At 53.0% G+C, this 26784-nt stretch overlaps 1 protein-coding gene, 1 non-coding gene and 1 pseudogene across 9 annotated transcripts in view; 2 read left to right on the forward strand and 1 right to left on the reverse strand.

Moving 5' to 3' along the window:
• Positions 1-23265, forward strand: part of SP2 (Sp2 transcription factor) — a 38471-nt gene extending 15206 nt beyond the window's left edge. For 4 of the 8 annotated variants that reach the window (XM_051825608.2, XM_051825613.2, XM_051825612.2 and 1 more), the window contains 6 exons: positions 7906-7985; positions 8725-9699; positions 18019-18331; positions 20510-20684; positions 20909-21102; positions 22082-23265. In XM_051825608.2, coding sequence (XP_051681568.1) covers positions 7906-7985; positions 8725-9699; positions 18019-18331; positions 20510-20684; positions 20909-21102; positions 22082-22182 — 1838 coding nt within the window. In that variant the 3' untranslated portion in view covers positions 22183-23265. The remainder of the gene's footprint in view (positions 1-7905; positions 7986-8724; positions 9700-18018; positions 18332-20509; positions 20685-20908; positions 21103-22081) is intronic. The other 4 variants (XM_051825609.2, XM_051825611.2, XM_051825614.2 and 1 more) reach the window with 1 other exon arrangement.
• LOC127484479 (large ribosomal subunit protein P1 pseudogene) lies at positions 10011-18025 on the reverse strand (annotated as a pseudogene).
• On the forward strand, positions 15646-15729 carry LOC127484543 (small nucleolar RNA SNORD86). The gene has a single exon (XR_007911605.2). It is a non-coding gene; the product is annotated as a small nucleolar RNA SNORD86 (small nucleolar RNA).
• Positions 23266-26784: the final 3519 nt, after the last annotated feature.

Genomic DNA, 26784 nt, shown 5'->3' on the forward strand with positions numbered 1-26784 from the left:
TCGAGAGAGAGATCGAGAGGGAGATCCTCCATCCACTGGTTCACTCTCCAAATGGCCACAATGGCCAGGGCTGGGCCAGGCCAAAGCCTGGAGCCAGGAGCTTCTTTTGCATCTCCCCACATGGATGCAGAGACCCAAGCACTTGGCCCATCTTCTGCTGCTTTTGCAGGCACATTAGCAGGAATCTGGATCAGAAGTGGAGCAGCCAGGACGCATGTGGGATGCTGGTGCTGCAGACAGCGGCTTATCCTGCTCTGCTACAGTGCTGGTCCTCACGATACTTCCTCTTAACTACCTTTCACTTCCAAGCCAACTGAACTGCTGCTCTTTCCCCTTTCATGGTTAACCCCAGGATATAATTCTGCAGTGGCAAGGAGAGCTGCAGGCCAGGGGCCGTAAAGCTCAGGGTGACAGAGATCTGGAGGGGTGTTTCCAGAGCCGGCTGGGGAGGAAAAGCAAACCCAACTGACGGGGTGCCGTGTCGGCGCGGCAGTGTGCAGCTTGCTCCAGCAGGTTCTGCTTCCACTCCCTGGCTTAAGAGGTGCTTGGAGCCCGGCCTGGGCTCCAGACGGTTGGACTGCAGGGTCATAACAACTGCCCAGGGAGGCGGGGGATGATTAAGGAGTGCTCAGTTGGTTCCCGTTGTGTTTCTTCCTACTGTCCCTGTTGCAGTGTCTGTCCCTCTTCCTCACAGCAGAGGGTGTCTGAGGGGCTTGTGCCAGTTGTAATGGAGCCGGCTTGAGCCTGGGGGAGCCTCCTGGGAGAGCCCCTTCCCAGCCAGCCAGCAACTGCCTCAGCTTGTGTTTCCACCAGCACCATAGTCTGAGAAGTAGAAACCCTTAAAGGTGGTTTGGTCCAACACCCACCCCACCTTGAAATCTCATCTCCAGCAGAGTTACACATCTGGCCTCCGAGATTCCAGAGAAAGGAGAACATTACCTCAAAAGCAACTGATTCCAGCTTTTGAAAGTTCCCCCTTTTCATTAAGCTGAAATCCCCCTTGACAGAGCCTTGCGGAAGGCTTGGTTGCTGCTCTTTGAACCAAGGGTGGGACAAACACCCTGGTTGACATTCCCACTCTCTCCCTGGCCACAACTGTTTCTGCTTTCCTTGAAGAAACTCCAGTTGAAAATCCCCCTTTCAGATCGGAACCTGACGCTCCGGATGTGGCCCAAGCGTGCAGATACACCAGGGCTGTGATTTTTCTTGTCTTGTGATTGAACTTTTAGAAATGCAACCCAACATTGCAGTGTCTAGATTCTGCTGGCTCCCGCTGAGCTTTGAGTCCAAACCACAGGCTTTTGGAGCTATCCAGCTCTTTTCCTGTCCTGCATGTGATTTTTTTTTTTAACCTAAGTGCAGAATTTACTAAACCGTCAGCCACCATTTCTTGATTCCCCACTGCCTGCCAGGTGTTAGGCTCCACAGATTTGTAAGGAGGTTGGTGAAGTCTCCCAGAAAGCCTGTGTGAGTGCTATTACCTGATTTGTCTACAGGTGGCGCAGTTCCCTTCCCAGCCCCACTCCCCGGTCTCACTAAGGAAGGGCTCTAGCAGAATTTGCTTTCAGTATGGAGCCTCAAGCTCTTTTGCCAGTTTTAAGGGTCCCTTAATGAGTACACCATTCTGTTTACATCCCTCTCAGTTTTGTGAGACGTTTGAGATTGACCTGCCTTCCAGCCCTTTGCACTGTCTCCCAGACTTAGGTGGTGGGGAGGTTACTCCAAGGTCTGTGGAGCACAGAACCATTTTAAAGAATGAAATCGAGTGGAAAAAATATCAAAGTCCACTGTGTGTGATGAGGGGAACTTTTTGGGGAAACTGTTGCATGAGCACTGGACAAGGATGTGGTATGTGTGTTTGTGTGTGTGAAGCACACCGTGTGAGCGTAGTCTTGATGTAAATTGCTTTTGTAACTGTGGTTCATGGTCTGATAGTTTGAACAGTATAAAGCAAAATGCTTTTGAATTAACTTAGGTCATTTTCATCTAAAATGTTACAGCTTGGTTTTGTGTGACCATAAATTTGTGATTCAACTCATTCATCCAGCTTCTAGAGCTAAAGTTAACAAGTGACCACAGGTAGGTGGCCTGTGTTGTGGCACAGCCCACCACCTGCAATGCCAGCACCCACACTGGAGTGCCAGTTCGTGTCCTAGCTGCTATGCTGCCTTTTTTTTTTTTTTTAATTAAGATTTATATATTTATTTGGAAGGCAGAGTTACAGAGAGGAAGAGGCAAGGGGGGAGGGGTCTTCTATCCTCTGGTTCATTCCCCAAATGGCTGCAACAGTCAAAGCTGGACTGGTCTGAAGCCAGGAGCCAGGAGTTTCTTCCAGGTCTCCTACATGGGTACAGGGGCCCAAGCACTTGAGCCATCCACTGCTTTCCCAGGTACATTATCAGGGAGCTGGATCAGAAGTGGAGCAGCTGGGACTCGAACTGGTACCCATGTGGGAGGCTGGCTTTACAGGCAGCAGCTTTACCCACTACACCATAATGCCAGCCCCTGCGCTGCTTTTGATCCAGCTTCCTGCTGATATGCTTGGGAAGACAGCAAATGATGGCCCAAGTGCTTGAGCCCCTGACACCCACGTAGGAGACCTGGATGGAGTTCCCAGCTTTTTGCTTCAGGCTTTCCCAGCCCTGGCTATTGTGGCTGTTTGGGGAGTGAAACAGTGGATGGGAGATTCTCTCTCTCTCTTTCTGATACTCTGCCTTTCAAATAAATAAATAATCTTTTTAAAAATGACTACAAAAAGATCTAAATCAACAGTACCATTCTGGGAGGATGATGTTTGACCTCAGGTTGTTGCTTTCCAAAGAAGCGTGATGCAGACCCTGTGTTGTGCACGCCTGCCCTGCACTAATGCTAGGAGAGACAGTCCTCCCTCTGCTTCTGAAAAGACAGCGCCCTTCACTGTCACAGATGCAGCATGAGTCAGATGTGCAGAACTGCACTGTCCCCTAAGTAGCGTGTACAGGTGTGCAGGTGCACTTGCAACCACACACGGACCCTGAGAGGTGCAGGACTTGCCGGGCCGCACTCATCCAGTGACATAGCACACTTGGTCTTTTTTTTTTTTTTTTTTTTTTGCTATTTTTTTTAAAGTTTTTTATGGGCAAATGGGTCAAGTATTTATTTTTTTCAAAGATTTATTTATTTGAAAGGCAAAGTTACAGGAAGAGGGACAGACAGAGATACCTTCTACCTGCTGAATAGCCCCAGCCGTCAGGGCTGAGCCAGGCCAAAGTCAGAAGCCTTTGGACTTGTATGGGCTTCCCATGTGGGTGCAGGGTTGGACCATCCTGATGGCTGCTTTTCCAGGGGCATCAGAAGGGAGCGGGACTGGAAGTAGAACCGCCGGGACTTGAACCGGTGCCCTTGTGGGATGCGGGCATTGTAGGCAGTGGCTCAACCTGCTGCATCGCAATGCTGGCCCCCCAAGTGTATTTCTTTATCTGTCTACTTACTTTAAGTTTTATTTACCTAGGGGCCAGCATCGTGGTACAGCAGGTTAAGCTGCTGACTGTGACGCTAGCATCCCATATGAGTGCCGGTTTGAGTTTCATCTGCACCACTTCTGATCTCCCTGCTAATGTTCCTGGAAAAGCAGCAGAAGATGGCCCAAAAGCTTGGGAGACCTGGATGGCATTCCAGGTGCCTAGGTTTGGCCTGGTGTAGCATTGGACATTGTGGCCATTTAGGGAATGAACCAGGGGATGGAAGCTCTTTTCTCTTTTTCTCTCTTTCTCTTTCAAATAAACAAATCTTCTTTAAAAAAATATTTTATTTATTTATCGGAGAGGCAGAGTTATAGACAGTGAGAGGGAGAGAAAGAAAGGTCTTCCTTCCATTGGTTCACTCCCCAAATGGCCACAATGGCCGGAGCTGCACCGATCTGAAGCCAGGAGCCAGGTACTTCTTCCCTGTCTCCTATGCGGGTGCATGGGCCCAAGTACTTGGGCCATTTTCTACTGCTTTCCCAGGCCACAGCAGAGAGCTGGTTTGGAAGAGGAGCAGCCGGGACTAGAGCCGGCGCCCATATGGGATGCCAGCGCCACAGGTGGAGGATTTACCAAGTGAGCCACGGTGCCGGCCCCAAACAAATAAATCTTTAACAAAAATAATAAATAAGTTTTATTTACTTGGGAGGCAGAGAAACAGATCTCCCATCTGCCGGTTTACTCCACAGATGCTCGCGAAGACCAGGGCTAGGCAGAAGCCAAAGTTGGAAGCCAGGAACTTAGTCTGGGTTTCCCGTATGGGTTGCAGGGACATCATTACTTGAGCCATCGGTGTTGCCTTCCAGGATGAGCATAAGTGGGAAGCTGGAGGTGGCTGTTGAACCCAGGCACTCTGGTATCAGATGCAGGCATCTTAATGGCTAGGCCGAAGACCCACCCTAACTTTTTTTTTTTTTTTTTTAAGATTTAATGTATTTGAAAGAGTGACAGAGAAAGATATTCCATCTTCTGGTTCACTCCCCCCAAATAGCTATAACAACTGGGGCTGGGCCAGGCTGCAGCCAGGAGGCTGGAATTCCATCCAGGTCTCCCTTGTTGGTGGCAGGAACCCAACTATTTGGGCACATTAGCAAGAAGCTGGCTCGGAAACAGAGTAGCCAGGTGTTGAACCCAAGGACTCTAATGTGGAATATGGGTGTTCCAGTTCTAAGCATGGCCTAACCCACTGTGCCACAATATCTGTCCCCATGTCTTTGACTTCATTGTATTTAAAGATTTATTTTATTTATTTGAAAGGCTGAGTTAGGGAGAGACAGAGAATCTTCATTCACTAGTTCACTCCTCAAATGGTAGCAGCCCCAGCTGAAGCCAGGAGTCTGGAACTCCATCTGGGGTCTCCTGCACTTGTGGCAGGGACTCAAGTACTGCGCCATCTTCTACTGCCTTCCCAGGTGCATTAGCAGAGAGCTGGGTCCGAAGTAGAGCAACCATGACTGGAACCAGCACTCATAGGGAATGCCAACATCATAGGCAGTGATTTTATTTATTTTCATCTCCTTGAAGGCAGAGCAATAGAGAGAGAGGTATCTTCCATATTCTGGTTCATTCCCCAGATGCCTACAGCAGCCACGGCTCGGCTAGATCCACCGAAGGTAGGAGCTCAAAACTCCAGCTGGGTCTCCCAGGGGGGTGGCAGATGCCCAAAGTACCTGAGCCATCATCATCTGCTATCCCCCAGGCGCTTAGCAGGGAGCCAGATGGGAAGTGAGAGTAGCCAGGACTTGAACTGGCGCTCTGATAGGAGAAGTGGAGGTCCCAAGTAGTGAGTTAACCTGCTGTAGCAGAATGCCAGCCCCTGTTCACTTTTTCACTTTTTTTTTTTTTTAAGATTTTATTTATTTACTTGAGAGGCAGAGTTTCAAGGTGGGGGTGGGGGGGCGAGGAGACAAAAGTCCTCCACCCACTGGTTCACTCCCCAAACGTCTGCAACGACCAGAGCTGGGCTTATCCTAAGCCAAGAGCCAGGAGCTCCTGGAGCTCCATCCACTTGGGCCATCTTGCACTGTTTTCCCTGGCCACAAGCCGAGAGCTGGATCGGAAGCAGAGCAGCCTCTTACGGGATGCTGGCGCCGCTGGTGGAGGCTCAGCCTGCTACACCACAGTGCCAGCCCCTCCTGTTCACTGTTTAAAAAGATCCTTATCACAGTGAAAACTCAAGAACAAAATTGCCTCTGAGGAGATGCTTGTGGCCCCTGGGCCTGGGACCTCCCTCACATATGAGGTTGACGCAAGTCCTCAGCACTTAGGTGGAGTCAAGTTCAGCTCGGCCCCCAAGACCAGACTGTCATTCTGCCACATTCTTTCCCTTCTTGTTCACAAGAACGTTGTGAGCACTTTAGTCAGATGCCTTGTTGAAAACTTTGTAAGAAAGGTTTGCTTGGCCGGTGCTGCAGCTCACTAGGCTAATCCTCCGCCTGCGGCGCTGGCACACCGGGTTCTAGTTCCGGTCGGGGCGCCGGATTCTGTCCCGGTTGCTCCTCTTCCAGGCCAGCTCTCTGCTGTGGCCCGGGAGTGCAGTGGAGGATGGCCCAAGTCCTTGTGCCCTGCACCCATGTGGGAGACCAGGAGAAGCACCTGGCTCCTGCCTTCGGATCAGCGTGGTGCACTGGCCGCAGTGGCCATTGGGGGTGAACCAACGGCAAAAGGAAGACCTTTCTCTCTGTCTCTCTCTCACTGTCCACTCTGCCTGTCCAAAAAAAAAAAAAAAAAAGTTTGCTTGGCGTGACCTGGGTTCTGCCACCACGTGCCTGTTACTTGTGATCCCTCCTTGGCTGAGGATCAGTAGCTGACACTGCAGTACATGTGTACGCAGTGCGGGGCTGTAGTCTCCTGCTGAGTGCTGTTTGCATGGACTTGGGGCCTGATGTCCATGGAGGGCCCTGGGTGCCTTCTTACCCCATCACTCGGCCTGGGCTTCCCCCTTTCTTTACCTTTCCCCATTTAAGGATCGTTCTCCCAAAGAGGGCAGCCAGAGGCCAGCCGGGACCGGAGTGGTTCTGCCGTCTCCTTGACATCTGTCCTCTTCTCACCAGATGCCCAATAGGGGCTCCCTGCCTTTTTGTCTTTTTGAGCCTTGTCTCTGTACTTCCTGAAACCTTTTCCCAGAGGCTCAGGATGCAAGTCTGCCCCCTTGACCCGTGTTGGTTTCCTTGGTGAGTCGTGAGCTCCACGGTGGCATGGATTCTTCCATCGAAGTTCTCATGACTTCTGGTCGAGATTCCCTTCATTACCTCCTCAACCTCCTCTGTTTATTTACTTTTTAAGAAGTTCTTTGATTTATTTGAAAGGCAGGATGACAGACAGAGGGTGAGAGGTCTTCCATCCACTGGTTCACTCCCCAGGTGGCTGCTGTGGTTGGTCTGGCCCAGGAGCCAGGAACTGCATCTGGGTCTCTGACGTGGGCGGCAGGGGCCAAGCACCTGGGCCATCCTTGCTGCTTTCCCAGGCACATTAGCAGGGAGCTGGATCGGAAGTAGAGCAGCCGGCATTCATGATAAGGAACACTGGTGTCACGGGCAGTAGCTTAACCTGCTGGCCCCGAAACCTCCTTTATTTTTGTTTAAAGTATAATATAGTATGGTCTTTGTGGGAAAATGAGAAAATACTGAAAAACAAGGAGAAGAATTGTCAAGCAAAATTCTGCCACTAAGAAATAATGGCTTTTAACACTTTAGCTTTCTTAAAGACTTTTTCCATTTGGCTGTGCTCTTATGGAAATAGATACACATTTAAACAAAACAGAATTGATTGTATTTTAGCCACCTCAGATGTTAGCTCAGATGTTAGCTCTTTTCAGTCTTGGTGATCTTCATGGGGCCACCCTGCTGCCCAAGTGTAAGTTCCCTTAAGAGAAATCACCCATGTGCCAGTTACCAGGGGCCCTTGTGTCTTTGTGGTAAAGGCTGAGCATGACGCTCCCAAGACTTCGGAGGCCAGCGGGGTTTCCTCCTCGCCTCGAGTCCTGGCCCAGCCAGGTAGAAGTTGCTGCAGTAGAAGCTGCTGCAGGAGCAAGCAGGAAGCTTGGTCCGCGCTAGAGGATTAGCGCCTGCGCAGTACTGAGGGCTCGGGTCCAGCCGGGCGAGGCAGCAGCGCCACCATTGAGAGCGCCATCATGTGGCATGGCTCGGTACTGAAGAGTTAGTCTTAGGCATCTCCTGATTATTCCATGCTCTGTGGTGGCTGAGGGGACAGGGAAGGGGAGGTGGGCCCAGCCGTCCTCTTGGTGACAGAGACATGGAGCTGCCCCCCGAGAGGTGGGAGTGCGGGGAAGGGTCCCTGACTTCTGCTGGAGAAGCAGCAATGAACGGCATGAAGATCTGAGGCGTGGGGGCTTGGGTTCCTTCTGGACCTGTTGGGCCTCATTCCATCTCTTTCCTTCCAGCAGATCCACAGACCAGCATGGCTGCCACTGCCGCTGTCAGTCCCAGTGACTACCTGCAGCCTGCTGCCTCCACCACTCAGGCGAGTGCACTGAACCCCAAAGGTTGGGGCTGTCAGCGGGGGGACGTAGAGCAGTGGGCGCCAACACCTGTGGAACCTTGTTCCCCCTCTGAGGACCCTAGGGCACGAGCCCAGGGAGGCTCAGTTATCCACACTTTCTGAACTGAGAAACCGTGGCCGTTTACCAGAGGTGCCATAGTTGGGATTTGGGGTGGGGGGGTGGGGTGGAACACACTGATAACTCAGTCAAACTGGGTGTTCCTTCCACCAGGCCCCTGCCCGTGAGGGACACACGGGCTGTCTCACTGTAGCCCCAAAAGACAGTCCTCCCCGATTTATAAAGCCGAATGCACCACGCCAAAGAAAACACTGCCTGTGGCCCTCTCATTCCCCCTCCTCCCCTCCCACAGTCATCCCTCAGGGTCTGCTCAGTCCATGTGGTAGACTCCACTCCATCGGCGACGTGCTCCCTTGTTAGGCACAGACTATGGGGTGTGAGAGGTCAGCTCGTGCTGTTAACTCTCCCCGTCCATGGGCAGCCTCCGGGGAGTTCCTTCCTGAGAAAGACGCCACCCACCTTTGCTGCCTTACCTAAGAGAAACCAGCAGCAGAGGGAGCCCGGAGCCCTGAAGGAGGGGGACCAGCAGGTGCCTGCCCCAGAGTGTGGAGGGCTGCCCAGAGCAGGGGACCTTGAAGGGCAGAGGGGCTGTGACCAAGAGGCCTTCCTGTCTCACTCCTTTTGTCTGCTGGACTCTTGCAGGACTCCCAGCCATCGCCCTTAGCCCTGCTTGCTGCAACATGTAGCAAAATCGGCCCCCCAGCTGTTGAAGCCGCTGTGACACCTCCTGCTCCCCCACAGCCCACACCACGGAAATTGGTCCCCATCAAACCTGCCCCTCTCCCCCTCAGTCCGGGCAAGAATAGCTTTGGGATCTTGTCCTCCAAAGGAAATATTCTTCAGATTCAGGGGTCGCAGCTGAGCACCTCCTATCCTGGAGGGCAGCTGGTGTTTGCTATCCAGAATCCCACGGTAATCAACAAAGGGAGCCGATCGAATGCCAGCGTCCAGTACCAGGCAGTCCCTCAGATTCAGGCGAGCAGTTCCCAGACCATCCAGGTGCAGCCCAATCTCACCAACCAGATCCAGATCATCCCTGGCACCAACCAAGCCATCATCACTCCCTCACCGTCCAGTCACAAGCCGGTGCCCATCAAGCCAGCCCCTGTCCAGAAGTCCAGTGGCGCCACCACCCCGGTGCAGAGTGGGGCCAGTATGGTGAAGCTGACAGGTGGGGGCGGCAACGTGACGCTCACCCTGCCAGTCAACAGCCTTGTGAATGCCAGTGACACTGGGGCCCCCGCTCAGCTCCTCGCCGAAAGCCCCCCCGCCCCCCTGTCTAAGATGAACAAGAAAGCCAGGAAGAAGAGCCTTCCCGCCTCCCAGCCGCCCGTGGCGGTGGCTGAGCAGGTGGAGACGGTGCTGATCGAGACTACCGCAGACAACATCATCCAGGCAGGAAACAACCTGCTTATTGTTCAGAGCCCTAGCGGGGGCCAGCCAGCCATGGTCCAGCAGGTCCAGGTGGTGCCCCCAAAGGCCGAGCAGCAGCAGGTGGTGCAGATCCCCCAGCAGGCTCTGCGGGTGGTGCAGGCCGCATCTGCCACACTCCCCACCGTCCCCCAGAAGCCCTCCCAGAACTTTCAGATCCAGACGGCTGAGTCGACGCCTACTCAGGTACCACGTGCCCTCTGTACCTGCCTCCCTCTCCTTTGGGTCCCCCTTGGCTTGCTTTTGAAGATGGTGCTGATCATCTCGAGATCTGATCTGAGCGTCAGGAGTAGGATTCTTTGGCGCAGCGTGGGTGGCCATTTCTGCCTGACAGATGGGCTCCCTTCAGTTCACAGGGCTTATCTCTGCAAATCGGATGAAAGCAGGCATACTCTGGTCCTTTTTCTTTATGGGTGTCTTTTTGGGGGGATGGGTAGGGGACAGATAGATACTTGTTAATAGTTCATTTTTTATTATAGGATTACATACTTAGAGCATTATCAAGAATGAGCAAATTCAACAAGAACCATAGCATTCAATGTAAAAAAATGAATAAGGAAAAGGTTTAACTTCAAACCCCACACTTTTGTCCCTTTTCCACTTTACTCGGTGTTTTTATATGGGCATATGCTAATTGCTGAAATGGGGGATAACATTTTTGGTCTTATTTTTACTATTAAAAAAACAGCTGTTGCTACTGAGGAATGTATGTGGTATATAGTTAGCTATAGACAAAATTGAATGAATGACAGTGGGAAGTTGTATGACTCCTGGTGGAGAAGTGCCCTTGAATTTGAACTATGGATGTGGAAATCATTCAGGAAGAAATCTGAGGTCTGCCTTAAAATGCTCCCTTTGCTGGCATGTATTGCCGGGTGATTTTTTTTTTAATTATTTATTTGTCTCAATATCTGTGAAGTCCCATTATCAGGCCTACCTTCAAGGTGGAGAACTGAGGTGACACCCACTCAGGTGCATGTCCACAGCAGTGGCTCCCCTCCCTTCCGTGAGGTCCCATATCTTCAGACTGACCGAGGCAGAACAGAAACCCAGGAAGTACTAGCATATGCAGAAAGATTTAGGTATGACATTTTCTAATGATTACATTAAAGTACTCCAACGTGCTGGTTGTTACATGTTAGCTGTATATCTGGGCTGTTTCCATCTTGTTGCTAATTCCCAAAAAATGCATAAAGGAAATGCACATTTGATTAAAAATGTATTATATTCTTGTATCAGAGGTTGGCAGTCTGGCCTTCAGGTCAGATCTGGCCCACCCACTTGTTTCTGGAAATGACGTATGACTGGAACACACACATCTGTGGTGGGTTAGCAGAGCTGAGGAGCTATTTGGTTCTTAACAGAAAACCTGGTTGACCTTTCAAATATAATTTTTTTCTTTAAAACTTGTTTATTTATTTGAAAGGCAGAATGACACAGAGAGAGGGAGAGACTGAAAGATCTTCTGTTCACTGGTTCACTGCCCAAATACCCAAAAGAACTGGGGCTGGACCAGACTGAAGTCAGAAGCCAGAAACTCCATCCAGGTCTCCATGTTAGAGGCAGGACCCCAAGTACTTGACCATCATCCGTTGCTTTCCAGGGCATATTAGCAGGAAGCTGGATTGGAAGTGGAGTAGTCGGGACGTGAGTTGGTACTCTGACATGGGATGCCAGTGTCAAGAGGTGGCTTAACTTACACTGTGTCATAACGGTGGCCTCTCAAACACAATTTTTAAAAAATCAGATACAAAATAATAATCATTTGAAAAAGGGGGAAAAACCAGAAAACCAGGAATGAGATTTGTGTATTTATTAAGAGATGACCTGGGGCTGGTGCTGTGGTGTGGTGGGTAAAGCCACCGCCTGCAGTGCTGGAATCCCATATGGGCGCCGGTTCGAGTCCCAGCTGCTCCTTTTCTGATCCAGCTCTCTGCCATGGCCTGGGAAAGCAGTGGAAGATGGCCCAAGTCCTTGGGCCCCTGCACCCACGTGAGAGACCCAGAGGAAGCTCCTGGCTCCTGGCTTCGGATCAGCGCAGCTGCAGCCACTGCAGCCATTTGTAAAGTGAACCATCGGATGGAAGACCTCTCTCTCTCTACCTCTGCCTTTCAAATAAATAAATAAATCTAAAAAAAAAAAAAAGATGACCTGAGGTTTGTTTGCTGGCTTTTAACTGAGAAACACAGCCCTAAATAATGCAGGAATTAAAAATAAGCCACGATTAGAATCACAGCCGGGGTTTTTTCTTCAAAGAACTGAATCATTTTGGGCATGAGCTGCCAGCCGGATCCCCTGTGCTTTCCAGATGTGTGACGCTGCAGGAGGGCAGTCACCTCAGAGCACAGCCTCCAGCCCCAGGGGCTCAGCACGAGCGAGACACCTCCCTGCTGAGCCTCCCTCTTCCCCAGCAGTCCCCCACTGCGACGGCGCCATCTGGCGGGTGGAAGCTCTGACACTGTGGGGCTGGACCGGTCAGTTACTCTGTGGACGCCCCTCTGTGAAGGTCCGTGTGACAGACTCTCACAGGTAGATGCAAGTTGTGCACTTTCCTGTGGAACTGTCGCAGAATTGATGCTGTATTCTCACTCCTAAAAGCTGGTGCAGGAGTTCAGTGTGTCCCAGTACTAGTGTCTAATGGACAGAATTATAACAATTTTTTATTTATGTAAAAGGCAGAATTACAGAGAAAGAGGGAGAGACAGAGAACGGTATCACCTCCATCCACAAGTTCACTCCCCAGAGGGCCCCAGTGGCCAGGGCTGAGCCGGGTCTCCTGTGTGGGTGGCAGGGGCCTAAGCACTTGAGCCATCTTCCACTGGTTTTTCCCAGGGAATGGGATAGGAAGTGGACCATATTGGATACTGGTGTCACAGGTGGCAGGTTTACTCACTATACTGCGATGCCGGCCCCCAAATTAAAACATTTAGTTTAATTTTTAAAGAATATTTATTTATATTATTTATTTGAAAGTCAGAATTACACAGAGGAAGAGACAGAGAGAGATCGTCCATCTGCTGGTTTACTCCCCAAGTGACCCCAACAGCTGGGGCTGGGCAAGGCCGAAGCCAGCAGCCAGGAGCTTCTTATGCATCTCCCATATGGATGCAGGGGCCGAAGCTAATGTGCTTTCCCAGGCACATTAGCAGGGAGCTGGATCGGAAGTGGAGCAGCCGGGAGTCTGCTGGTGCCCGTATGGGATGCTGGCACTGCAAGCAGCAGCTTCACCCACTACACCACAGTGCTGGCCCCAGTTTAATGATTCTAATTGGCTTTATTTTTGATTCTAGAATTGGACAACACTTCATTCCATAAAATAGAGTAAGTGTTCAACCAGCTGAGCAGAAGAGATTGGTTTTATAGACAGAAAAGGGTTGACAAAAGCAGAAACAAAAAGAGTGGGCTCGTCATCTCAGAGTTACTTTCTTTGTATACAGCAACAGAGAGACAACAGGAATCTGACCAGCTGGTTAGTATCAGGTCACTTTTCTTGTGTAAGGGTTAAGGCAAGGGGCACTTCTTTATGCTGATTGAAACTGGCCTGTTCAGGAAATGCTGTGTTTTTACTCTAATCCTGATTCCTCATTACCTCAGGTCAGCAGCTTGGTGCTGGGGAACCTGAGCATGAGTGATCCTATCCTGAGTTTTAGTCTGGTGTGCTGGGGCCTCGTGCAGGAGCTCAGTCCTAAACAGCGGCCTCCCATGATGTTTAGTGATAGTGGTGCCTGACACATCTCTGTGCCTTAAGGATACTTTTCCCCTTTTGTCATGAGTCTTCAAAAATATTTATTCGAAGGGCAGAATGAGAGAGAGAGAGAAAGAGATTTTCCATCTGCTAGTTCACTCCCCAAATTGCCACATTGGCTGAAGCTGAGCCTATCTGGAGCCAGGAGCTTCTTCCAGGTCTCCCACAAGGGTGCAGGGGCCCAAGGACTTATGCCATCTTCTACTGCTTTCCCAGGCCATAGCAGAGAGCCGGACCAGAAGTGGAATAGCCGAAAATTGAACCAGCACCCGTATGGGATGCTGGCGCTGCAGGCCAGGACTTAAACCTACTGTGCTACAGCACCGGCGCCAATATAACATGTTCTTACATTTACAGAAAAGCCACAAGGAGCACAGAGTTCCCTAGTTTTCCTCATTGTCAGACATCTCACATTAGCTTGGGAATTGTCAAAACTAAGAAACTCTCATTGGCATATTCTTTTTTTTTTTTTTTTTAACTTTTTGACAGGAAGAGTGGACAGTGAGAGAGAGAGAAAGAAAGGTCTTCTTTTGTCTGTTGGTTCACCCCCCAATGGCCGCTACAGCCGGCGCATCGCGCTGATCAGGAGCCAGGAGCCAGGTGCTTCTCCTGGTCTCCCATGCGAGTGCAGGGCCCAAGCACTTGGGCCATCCTCCACTGCACTCCCGGGCCACAGCAGAGAGCTGGACAGGAAGAGGAGCAACCGGGACAGAATCTGGTGTCCCGACTGGGACTAGAACCCGGTGTGCCGGTGCTGCAGGTGGAGGATTAGCCTATTGAGCTGCGGCGCCGGCCCATTGGCATATTCTTATTAACTAAACTCCAGATCTGATTTGGATTTCACCAGCTTTTCCATTAATGTCCCCTTTGTATTCCAAGATGGAATTCAGGTTCCACATTGCACTTAGCCGTCTGGACTCTCCAGGCCTCCCTGTCTGTGGGCATTTCTCAATCTTTGCTTGTTTCCTGAGGTATCCTGTAGACTGCCACCTGATCCGGGTTTGCCTGGGGTTATGGGCGTTGGCAAAGAAGGCCAGAGGCAAAATGTGTCTCCCCTCACCTATCAGAGGCTGGGAGACGTCCCTGCTGCCGTTAACCTTTGTCACTTGGTTCAGGTGCTGTTTGCCAGGTTTCTTCCCTGGTGCCACTGCTTTTCCCTTCTTGTGGTGTTTGGCAGTGACTCTAGCCCACCTGCAGGGTAAGAAGTAAGCCCTACCTTCAGGAAGGGGGATGTGCACAGTATTAGGAGTGCTTCCGTAAGGAAGACTTGTCTCCCCGCTCACTTAGCCATCCAGTTGTTTATTTCATATCACTCTGCAGTCATGTATATTTGTTTTATACTTCGGGTTAGATAAGCCAATACTATCTTTTTTTCTTCTTCTTCTCTTAACTTAAAAGGCTGACAGAGAGATCTTCCAACCCCTAGTTCATTCTAAACGTCTCCAATAGCTGAAGCTGGGCCAGGCCAAATCCAGTAGCTGGAGGCTCAATTCAGGTCTCCCACATAGGTGACAGGGACCCAAGCACTTGTCACCTGCTGCCTCTCATACATGCATCAGCTAGGAGCTGGAATCAGGAATAGAGTCCGGGACTCAAGTCCAGGCGTTCTGACGTCAGATGACGGAGAACTAAGCAGGGTCTTAACTGCTGTGCCAAATGTGTGACCCTCAGTCCCACCCCTTTTTTGTTACTCAGATTGTTCCAGCTTTGGCCACTGGGAGCTCTTTCAGTTTGGTGGCTGTATCCCTTGAAACGTCCCCATGCTCAAAAATCAGCTGTGCGTGATACTCACGGCGCAGGACTTCTCCTTTTAAAGTGTGCAGTTCAGTGGTTTTCAGCATACCCACAGAGTTGTGTAACTTCAGAACAGTCTCATCACTCCCCAAAAACCATATCCCCATTTCCCCCTCCCCTGTCAGCCCTGGTTCATGTTCTGCCTCTATGTGGCCTGTTCTGCACGTTTCATAGAAGTGGTTGAGGGAGAGCGGCTTCTTCCTCTCTTAGCACCACGTGTGCAAGGTGCATCCGTGTTGCAGCAGGCATCAGAACTGACTCCGGGGGTCTGCCCAGCCCCTGCCTTTTTAGTCTCTTCGTGGCCATGGCAGTTTCTCACTTTTGTCATTCTCTTTTTCCCCATTTATCTAAGCCAGTGTCGATTCATGGGTTCTTACTTTATTCAAGGGTTGTAACCAGTTCCCAGCATTTTGGTGTTTTTGTTGTGCCAGGTTTGGCCAGGGGGAGCCCTTCCCAGCCTGCTCATTGCTAACAGCCTGCCATCCAGTGAGCATCCTTCCGTTTCCACAACAGCAGGTGTTTTGAGCTCTTCTTGCCCTCACCCTGGAACCAGCTATCTCCCCAGGGAGCAGGAGATAGCAGAAGCCAAGGCCTGTCATGGTGATGGCTGACCAGGGCTCCCTGGCTTTTACAGGCCTCTGCTGGGGCCGACGGCCAGTGCTGGTGTCTGAGCGATCCCCAGGGCTCAGATCTCCAGAGCCCTGAAGACAAGTGCAGTGCACCAAAACAGGGACTCGTTTTCCACTCTGCCTTCATTGGCCAGGCAGCTGCTGCCAGGCACGAAGGCTGCATCTCCTGATACCCTGGCTGACAAATGCAGTGTTGCTTCATGAAGCGACTGCTTCTCTGGGGTAGCCATGGGTATATCTGGGGAGGAGCTTCAAGGACAAGTTGAAGAGCAGCTGTCCTGTGAGACTGGAGAGAGTCCACAGAAGACCCTGGGTGGCACAAAGGAAGCCACGGTGCAGGCAGAGGGGCGGCTGCTGAGGTCACACACAGGCTGGGGAAACTGAAGCAGTGCTTGAAGGAGGAAGAGAAGCACCCGCTCTGCTCGCCCCGGCGTCCTTGAGAAACAGCTGCAGTGTCCACAGGACGCTGCGGGGACGCACAGAACCCAGAGGGAAGAGACAAAGGCTCCAGGAGGCTCGGGAGGACGGAATGGGAAAGCCAGGTTCTTTCCCCCAAAGCCAAGAGGAAGAAATGTTCTCCCGAGGAGGAAGGTGAGCAGTGGTCGCGATGAGCCCAGGCCTCCCCCAGAAGAAGAAACCCGCAGCCCAGGAGGGCTCAGCTGACGCCGAAGAAGCCGAAGACGTGGGAGCAGGATGGTCCCCAGGGAAAAGAGGATGAAGCGGCTGCTGGCAGCAAGACAAGCACCAGGAAAAACAAGCAGCTCCACAGACACAGAGTGGACTTCCCCCGCTGGGGGCGGAGTGTGCCCCAGGGCAGCATTCTCCACCCTGTGTCCTCTGTCCCACTGACAACAAATTGAAAAACAAAAGAAAGAGGGCCTGAGTGCTAAGTGAGCTCATGGCCACCAGGGCACTGCTGCTTCCAGGTAGACAGAGCTGGGAAGTGTATATAAACAAGCATGCAGCTTGCGTGTGTGCATGTTCAATGTGGGCACACACACCACACATGTATATCTATTTCTGTACATACAAGAGGTCTTCAAAAAGTTTGTAGAAAATGTGTATTGTAAAAAAGATTCGCGTGGAATACAGATTTTTTGCACCAAAATAAACCTTCAGTTTCCATTTTCCCACAAACTTTTTTTTCCCCAGAGTTCAGCTTTCTATTGAAAAGAGCTTTAGTCAGAAAGACCAGAGCTCATGTCATCATCACCAGACTCCTCGGCTTCTTCTCTCTTTGCTGCTACTCTCTTCTCCTCAGCTGGAGCAGCAGTGGAGGGGCGGGACTTCCTGCTGGGGCACAGCAGCCACTGGAACGGGCCCACCGGCCTCCACATTGCAGAGGAGGCTCCCGACATCAACATTGGCCAGGGCCTTTGCAAACAGACCGAACCAAAAAGGTTCCACGTCTGCACCGGCCACTTTAATGAGGGCATTGACGTTCCCCTCCCTGATGGTCATCTTGGTTGTGCAGGAAGAAGGCAGGGTAGATGCAGGTGAGCTTGGGCACACAGGCCATGCCATGGGCGACAGTGGGGCTAAGGCTAGGAGTGGTAGTCACTGGACGAAGTGAAGGCCTCACCCCAAAGCAGCCCTAGCTCCTCATACTGAAACCCAGGGTTTCTGTTTCCCACGCGGCACCAGTGGGTGCAGTCTGGCTTTCTCCTTCCCACGTTCATGGCTCCCTTCTCTGACAGGGAGAGACTTCTCCCAGTACTCCCGTTATCCGTCACGCTTCCTTTCTGGATCAGTCCCCCCTGAGTGGCCCCTGCCTCCCACATGGACGCCGTCCTCAGCCTGCTGTGCCAGTTGGTGCCGCCATTCCCTTGTGGACACCCTCCTTGCTCTTTTCCCCACACAGGCGGTGACACACGGGGCTTGAAGGCTTTGGATCCATAGTCCCAGGTTTCCTTCCAACAAAGCCAGCCCACATCCTACTTCCCCTCCTGCTGTGTCCCTGCTGTCCCACCAGCAGTGAGCATGTATTTTTCCATCTTTGCCAAGCTGAATTGGAGGAAAATTACTTCTCAGTAACACGTGGCTCTTAAGGACTAACAGGAAGCTGTTTCCGTTTGTTTGATGGTCATTGACGGTGCACTGACTTCTGATTCTTCAGTTCTGAGACTGGGCAGTTGGTTATGGTTTCCATGCCAGGCAAGTCAGGGTGTGCCAACCCTCGGTGAACGCCGCGGCATGTTAAGTGTGTCTTCGGGCTGCTTGAGGGAGTGCCTTGGGCTGGCAGAGAGGCTCCCAGGTCTCACTTGGGCAAGGAGATCTGCAGGCGCCAGGAGCCCCATCTGTCCCAGAGTGCTGACTTGTTCTCTGTGGCCCTCCCAGGTCTACATCCGCACGCCTTCCGGTGAGGTGCAGACAGTCCTCGTCCAGGACAGCCCCCCAGCAACAGCTGCAGCCACCTCTACCACCGCCTGTAGCAGCCCTGCTTCCCGAACCTCCCATCTGAGCGGGACCAGCAAAAAGCACTCGGCCGCAATTCTCCGAAAAGAGCGTCCCCTGCCAAAGATCGCCCCCGCTGGGAGCATCATCAGCTTGAACGCGGCCCAGCTGGCGGCGGCTGCCCAGGCTATGCAGACCATCAACATCAATGGCGTCCAGGTCCAGGGCGTGCCTGTCACCATCACCAACACTGGCGGTGAGGGAAGGCCCTCTATGGCCAGGGGGCCTGGCATGGGGACCTGTGGCCCAGCCCTGGGATTCCCGGTAATAACAGGATGCTGCTTGTCACTTGCCCGTTCCCTTTCCACTGAAGAGCACGTCCACGTGTCTTCCACAGTGCTGTGACGGCTGAAGACCGTGATGGAGGAAATAGATGTACCCAGGAAGACCTTCTAAGTAACATGCACATTACTATTTTTAAAGATGTATCTGAGGGGCCGGCACCGTGGCTCATTTGGCTAAGCCTCTGCCTGCGGTGTGGGCATCCCATATGGGCGCCAGGTTCTGGTCCCAGCTGCTCCTCTTCCAGTCCAGCTCTCTGCTGTGGCCCAGGAGGGCAGTGGAGGATGGCCCAAGTATCTGGGCCCCTGCACCTGCATGGGAGACCAGGACGAAGCACCTGGCTGCTGGCTTTGGATTAGTGCAGCGTGCTGGCCGTAGCGGCCATTTGGGGGGTGAACTAACGGAAGGAGGACCTTTCTTTCTGTCTCTCTGTCTCTCACTGTCTAACTCTACCTGTCAAATAAATTTAAAAAAATGTATTTGAAAGGCAGAGTGACAGGGAGAGAGGAAGAGACAGAGATCTGCCATCTGCTGGTTCATTCCCCAGTGGCCTAAGCAGAGCAGAGCCAGGAACTCCATCCTGGTCATCTGCATGGGTGCCAGGGCCTCTGGTACTTGGACCATCTTCTGCTGCCTTCCCAGGCACATCAGCAGGGAGCTGGATGAGAAGCAGAGCAGCTGGGACTTGAACTGGCTCTGCAGTCTCGGATGCCCCAGTGGCTAAGCCCCCTTTGCCCCAACACTGGCCCTGCACATTAGTTTGATACAGACTGATGACAGGTGTTTAAGGGAGTCCTTGGGTAAGGAAAATTGGGAAAGGTTTCTTGGAGCCTTGGCCAGTGGGGGTAGCTTTTGCTGCCCTGCACTTCTGTTCAGCGGTGATATTTACGCCTGAAAGCAGCCTTGCCAAGAACAAGAGGAAAAACTGGGGCCACCTGGCAAAAGCGTTCCTTGCACTCTTTACCTGGGCAAAGGTAGTGGGAGTTCTCTGGATCTCGCCTTTTTATCTTTTATGTATTTATGCATTTGGTTTTCCCATCTGAGGTGACCCCAAGAGGGAAGGATAGGGTGTCCAAGAGAACTTGATTTTTCCCAAAGCCCATAGAGCTGTTTTCCATGTCTGTTAACACAGTTCCCTATCTCACAAGGCCCTAAGGCCAGAGGAGACTCAGAAAGAAGTATTCCAACACAGGACCCTTCCCAGCAGTCATGTGGGCAGGGTCTTTGTTGTTGTTGTTGTTCTTTTTAATTCTTTCAAGATGGATTTATTGGAAAGGCAGAGTGACAGACAGAAGGAGAGATGGGGAGAGGAAGGAGATCTTCCCTTTGCTGGTTCACTCTGGAAATGCCTGCAACAGACAGACTAGGCTAGGCTGAAACCAGGAACTCCATCAGGGTCTCCTGCGTGGGTGACAGGGACCCCAAGTACTTGGGCCATCACCTGCTGCCTTCCAGGAAGCTGAGTTGAAGCATGGAGTAGCAAGGACTCGGACCAAGCACTCCAGTGTGGGACGTGGGCGTCCCAAGTAGGGGCTTCGCCTGCACAGCCCCTGTCCCGGCAGTGTCAGAAAGCAGGTTGTCTGAAGGCGGTGTGGCTCAGGGCCTGGCTTCAGATCCTGGTTCTGCCATTTATTAGCCGTGTGGCCCGGATATGTTACCCAGCCTCAGTTTTCTTCCTCTGTAAAGTGGGGATGATGGTATCTGTTGTATAGGGTTGTGAAGATTAAATGAATTGATACATGGCTACTTGAAAAAGTTTCTAGAAAATGGAATTAAAAGGTAAGTTTATTTTGGCACGAAAATTAAAATCCTTGCACATGAGAGGACCTCAGAAAGTTCACGAAAAATGCATATTTTGAAAACTACACTGGCTTTTTTGGCACCAAAATAACTTCATCCTTTAGTCCCATTTTTCCATGAACTTTTTGAAGTCCCCACGTCTCTATAAGGTCTCTACAATGGTGTGTGGCACACAGCAGGCTCTCCAAAGATACTAACTAGCTGCCGAGATTATCGTCTGTATTGTGGAAAGAGGGCTGGCTCGAGGAGTCAGGCGTCCTCGTCCTGAGCTGTGCCCTCCTCTTCCCCACAGGGCAGCAGCAGCTGACGGTGCAGAATGTTTCTGGGAATAACCTGACCATCAGTGGGCTGAGCCCCACCCAGATCCAGCTGCAGATGGAGCAGGCCCTGGCTGGAGAGGCCCAGCCGGGGGAGAAGCGGCGCCGCATGGCCTGCACGTGTCCCAACTGCAAGGACGGGGAGAAGAGGTGATTGGAGGAGGGGGTGGGTGCCGGCTTCCCCAGCCCCTCCCCGGGACGCCTGTCAGGGCTTCAAGCCAGTCCAGACCCAGCAAGGAAGAGCTGGCAGGTCCCTGCCACCTCGCCTCCTGCCTTCTCTGCTCTGACCAGACCCCCTGTCCCGGGCTCCATCCTGTGCCTGCCTCATCTGCTGCCTCTTCCCATCCCCTACCCACCCTCAACCCAACTCTCAGGTCTGGAGAGCAGGGCAAGAAGAAGCACGTGTGCCACATCCCCGACTGCGGCAAGACTTTCCGGAAGACATCCTTGCTGCGGGCCCACGTGCGCCTGCACACCGGCGAGCGGCCCTTTGTCTGCAACTGGTTCTTCTGCGGAAAGAGGTTCACACGGAGCGATGAGCTGCAGCGGCACGCCCGCACCCACACAGGTCAGCTCCCCCATGCCCCCTCACCTCCACCAGGGATCTGCCACACTGAGAGGCCTGGGACTGCACAGGAGACCCCTCCACGCCATTCCTTTGTCGCAGAGTTTCCCGGATGCTGTCGGCCCCGCCGCCCTCTGCCACATCTGCAGTCGCTTATTTAACAGGCGGGACGTGGTTTGCCAGGTAGCCTGCAGCACTCACGGGTTTTCTGGGCTGCCGCTGAGCCTCTGTGAGGACACCTTGGTTCCACCCGTGTCCCGGAGGCATGAGAGGCGGCCAGGGCACGCCCTCTGGCTCCCAGTCCATGCTCTTAACTGCTATCCCACGCAGCCCTGTCTACTCTCATTTATCTAATGATTGTCCTTGGATTGTTTCTTGCTGGCCACTGAGTGTCCTGGGCCGTCATTTATACCCTCAGTAATGTTATTTTTTATCTCACTAGTTTGCTATCATAATGATTTATTTTAATGAAGCAGCAACAAAAATGCAAAACTAGGAGAAAAACATTCATCCATCTATCCCCCAAAACCATCTTGGTCCACAACACGCACTTGGGCAAACACTGCCCTTGTGGCTGCCCCGGTGAGCAGAGCCCTGTCTTGGGACTGGGGTTGGGAGCCTGGTGACCCAGAATCCCAGCTCCTGGCCAGTGGGAGGGACAGGCCTCACCCTGGCAGAGGTGGAAGAGTGAACCCAGCCGTCTGGCAGCTGACCAGCAGGGTCAGGGTGCTTGGGGCTGGCAGAATCTGAGGGAGTGGGGTCCTCTGAGAAGGGGTTCAGAGTCAGAGGGACCAAGATCAGAAGGCGGGCAGGCAGCCCTGCGGGGAGACTGCAAGGTGCAGGGGACAGGAGTGGGAACAGAGCAGACTGCAGAGGGCAGAGAGGACCGAGACGTGATCAGAGGGGTCAGGTGGGCAGATGAAGCGGAGCCAGTGTGTGAGCAGGTGTGTGTGCACGGGGTGACAGGTGTCTCCTCTTCCAGGGGACAAACGCTTCGAGTGCGCCCAGTGTCAGAAGCGCTTCATGAGGAGTGACCACCTCACCAAGCATTACAAGACCCACCTGGTCACAAAGAACTTGTAAGGTCTGCTGAGGCAGGCGCCCCACAGACACGGCCCCACTTGTCCCGCCGGGCCTCTGGCTGAGAGGCACCCCTCGCTGCCCTGGGCCCGCTGCAGCTCCCTCCTGCGACTGTGTGCCCACAGGAAGGGACTCTGCTCCCTGTCCCCTCCTCCTCCCGAAGCCCCTTGGTTCTGCCTTGGCCCTGCCCTACTCACCATGAGCTCCCGGCCCGCCCAGACCGTGGACACTGGTTGTGCCCAATGAGACGTTCTGAACCAGGACGCGTGGGAACCCTTATTTCCAAAGGAAAAACATGCATTTCACTCCGTGGAGGAGCAAAGTGAGCCCCGCCCCCGCCCCCAACACTGCCGGAGTCCGTGTGCCATGCCCCTCTCCCGCACCTCCCCAGCCCTGCTGGCCACTGTGGGTGCCCGGGGCCCTGCACCCAGCACTCCACTGGCACCCACCTCTGGAGAGGCCAGGAGGCCACCAGGACGCCACGTGGCCAGCACCGGCCCAGCACATTCCAACTTTCTATTTAAAAATTGAAGATGTTGTGGACTCCGCCCTGCCCCCTTTTCTATGGAGAACGCTGCCTTACGCCCTACTCCAGATGATGAACACTGTGTATCGCGTGTGCTTTAAACAAGTTTCAGTTCATTGCTCCCTCTTCCTTTCCTGTCACTCACCTCCCCACGCCTGCTTTCAGTTTAGGGTTTTAGGGGGCAATGACGAGCATATGAAATTTTTTTTTCACTCCAGCCATCCTCTTTCCTAAGTGACAGAGCATTTCAACCCAGACCCGATTCAGGTCCAGACACCCGAGCCCTCCCCAGCCCAAGGCCTCCCTGTGTACAGTGTATATTGTATAATAGACAATTGTGTCTACTACATGTTTAAAAACATATTGCTTGTTATTTTTGAGGCTTTTAAATTAAACAAAAATCCAACTTTATTTTGCGTTGTAACTGCTTGAGGTCTGTTTTATGAACTAAGTGACAGATTTGTTGTCCTTTTATTAACGATGTACTTTGTTGGTCAGCTCTGGACTGACAAAAATATTTTTCTTGCTAATAAATTGAGTTGCCTGAGGCAAAGTCTGCACCTTAGCAGTCCAGCTTCCTTTGTCTTAACCTTGGAGGGCTCAGAGGAGGAACTGCGAGGTGGGAGCCCTGGCCTCCCAGAACCGTCCACCCTGGCACCAAGGCAGATGCAGGACGCAGCCTGAGAGTGGCCTCGGCCACATGTGCCCCAGGGCCCAGCACAAGCGCTTCCGCTTTCTGCTCTGTCAGCCAGGTTAGCTCGTGCCACGGAGCAGGTGGCGCACAGCCCCCTCACTGCAGACTCCCCAGCCAGTGAACTGCCACCTCCCTCGGCTCCTCCCCCAGGAGACAGCTTTGGCTGCACAGCCCGGTACAAGAAGCCCAGAGAAAAGAGCCAGAGGGTCGTTGGTCAGCCACTTGCAGACTCTCCAGAGTCCATAAAAACACAGTTCCCTCCCTGCCCCAGGCAGGTTCCCGGGAGGGCCTGGCAGCCCCGGGGTAGACTCTGGCCACAGGTTTCCTTCTCCTCCCTTGCCCTGCAGCCCAGGAAGGGCAGTGAACTGACCAGTGCTTTCTGGTTTTAGCCCATGCTACAGAGCCAACACTTTGCTGTTTTTTGTTTTTTGTTTTTTTTTGGCAAGGAGGGCCACGTGCAGCCCTGCTAGCTCTCTTAGGAGCCCCACACTTGCTGGCTGAAGGCGCTGAACTTACACGCCAGCCACACACTCTGGTGACATATTTTGAGAAAGACAGAATGGGAAAAGAGAAGGGTGCAGCTAGCCCCAAGCCCCTCGGGGCTGCTCCTGCCGCATGTAGAAACTGGGCTGAAGAAGTGAGGTCGCGGATTAATGAGACTGAATAAGAAATAAAGTCTGCCCCACCTCCAAAGCTCCAGTGTGTTCTTGGCTGCCTCACCAGAGCCTTCCAAGCAGGGCCGTGGGCCCCTCCCCTTCTTTAGGCAGCTCATCAGGAGTCCCCGCCTCCTTCCCCAAGGCCACTGCCCCCTCCCTCCCATCGGTACTGCAGGCTCCTCCTACTCAGCCCTTCTTCCCGCCTCACTTCAACCCCCAGCCTTTAGCTCCCAAGGCAGCCTGGCTTGTGCGCTCGGGCAAAACACCAGACTGCTGCAAGTCAGCGCCCCAGGGACCAGAAGGGCACTGTCCTCACCAGAGAGCAAACAGTGAGCACCACGGGTAAGTGTCAGTGACCCTCGTGTGACCGCACGCCTGGGATGTAGCCTCCACCATGCCAGGAGCCCATGCTGAACTTTGGCCGCTTGAAGTTGTACAAGAAAGCCAGCTCTGTGTATGTGTGTGTTTCCTACAAGAAGTCAGAAATGCAGAGTTTCACAGGAAACCTCACTTAACACAGCAGGACAGGAGTGAGCCAAGGGCAGTCTGTGACTTCTGCCTCAACCTCCCCTCTTCCCTGGCCAGTAGCATCTTCTCTAACCACCCTGACAACCTCCTACCCCTAAGTCTTGCCTTCCCCAAGTGACAGGATTGCGATGGCCAAAACAGAGCTTAGCCTGCTCCCCAAGGGAGTCTCTAAATGCCTGCTTCCCATATTGGAGTTCTTGGGTCTTCAAGTCCCAGCTGCTCCGCTTACATGCTAACTTCCCGCGTAGGCACCCTGGGAGGCAGCAGTGGAGGGCTCCGACAGGTGCGAGACCTGGATGGGGTTCCCAGCTCCTGGTTTCGGTCTGGCCCAGCCCTGGATGTTGCAGGCATTTGGGGGGTGAACCAGCAGATTCATTTCTCTCTCTCTGTTTCCTGCTCTGCATTTCAAGTAGATAGAAATAGTTACTTGAAAGAACGGGGGCCGGTGTTGTGGCATAGCAGGTTAAGCCGCTGCCTATGGTGTTGGCATCCCATATAGGCAACCAGTTCAAGTCCCGACTCCTCCGCTTCCAATCCACTTCCTACTAATGTGCCTGAGAAAGCAGCAAAGGACAGCCCAAATGCTTGGGCCCCAGCCGCCCACGTGGGAGACCTGGAAGAAGCTCACGGCTTCAGCCTGGCCCAGCCCCGGCCATTGTGGCCACTTGGGGAGTGAACCAAAGGATGGAAGATCTGTCTCTCACTCTCTCTGTCACTGCATTTCAAATCTTTTTTAAAAAGGAAGAGTGACAGAGAGAGATCTTCCATTTGCTGGTTCACTCCCCAAATGGCTGCAATAACCAGGGCTGAGCCAGGCCAAAGCCAGGAGCCTGAAAATCCACCCAGGTCTCCCAAGTGGGTGGCAGGGCCCCAGGGACCTGGGCCATCTGCTGCTGCTTTCCCAGGCACATTAGCAGGGCGCTGTGTTGAAAGTAGAGGAACTGACACCCGGTATGGGATGCTGGCATCATAGCAGTTTAACCCACTGTTGCACAATGCCAGCCCCAGTAAATATTTTTTAAATGAGGAGGCAACTGTACAAAATAGGTGGCACAGACCCTGGGGCTTGGGCTGCCGAGCTCACTGTCTGAAGGCTCAGGCTCCTGTCACCTCTCCTTCCCCTGCCTGCACGAGGTGAGCAGGGTCCTCAGTCCCTCCTCTCCACCTGACCCAGGACCCACTGCCCTCTTAGGAAAGCACAGCCTGGGTACCTTGGATGGCACCACCGCAGCAGGCAGGCAAACAGGCTTCCCGTGGTGGTGGTGGTGGTGGTGGTGGTGGTGGTGGAAGAGCAGGCCGCAGGCCCCCTGGAGATCCAGTGGGGTGCCCACTGGTCATCAGCCTGGCTGTGGTCATGTGTAGGTCCCTGAGTCAGGGATCAGCTCTGCCTCAGTCCTCCTCCCCTACAGGATGGAAAGAGGGCCGGGTTATTAATCTGCACCCCTGCTCCCTCACCCACAGCCTCCCTTAGGCTCCATATTATCTCGGTCTCTTCCTGACCTCCGGTACCTAGAGGGGCTAGGCCGTGTCTGCTCAGCACAGGCACAGATGGCCGTGGCCTTCTTTCTAGCCCTAAGGTCTCAGGGGCCCAGGGCTAGACCCAGCCTCTACCACCGGCTCTCTGGGCGCTCACTCTCATCGGGCAGGGTGTCCTAAACATTGGCCTTCCGCAGACAGGTGGCCTCCTCACCACACTAGGGAGCCTCCAGGAAGTCTGGCCCAAGCTTCGGGACTGGTGGCAACTAGGAGGTAGTGGTGGGGAAAGTGGGCTGGGGTGGGAACTCTGTCGGTGCAGGAGGCAGCACTGGTCACATCCTGGTGGCCACACATACACACACACAGGCCACTGGCATCCTCCTCCACCCCAGGCAAAAGGAAACAGGACAAAAGTTGCTTCACACACACAGCCCTAAGGAGGCCAGCCCCTGGTCTGTCTCCAAAACCTGGGTTGCTGTATCAGCCCAAAGTCATGCGGGTCCCCCAGTCTCCTCACACCGTACCTATTCTTAAGTGGGGGAAGTCAACAAAACAGACTGGACTGTCACCGCAGACTGAGGGGACGTGGCGGCGAGATGCAGCGTGGGGCCCTGGCGCAGACCCCGGGGCAGGAAAAGGACATGGTTGGGGGGAGGGGATGTTTAAAGGTACAGTTGGAACACAGCAGTAGTTAGGTTGGTGGTGGTGCGCCCACGGTAATGTCT

Source organism: Oryctolagus cuniculus, chromosome 17, assembly GCF_964237555.1.
Source record: "Oryctolagus cuniculus chromosome 17, mOryCun1.1, whole genome shotgun sequence".
Classification (NCBI taxonomy): domain Eukaryota; kingdom Metazoa; phylum Chordata; class Mammalia; order Lagomorpha; family Leporidae; genus Oryctolagus; species Oryctolagus cuniculus.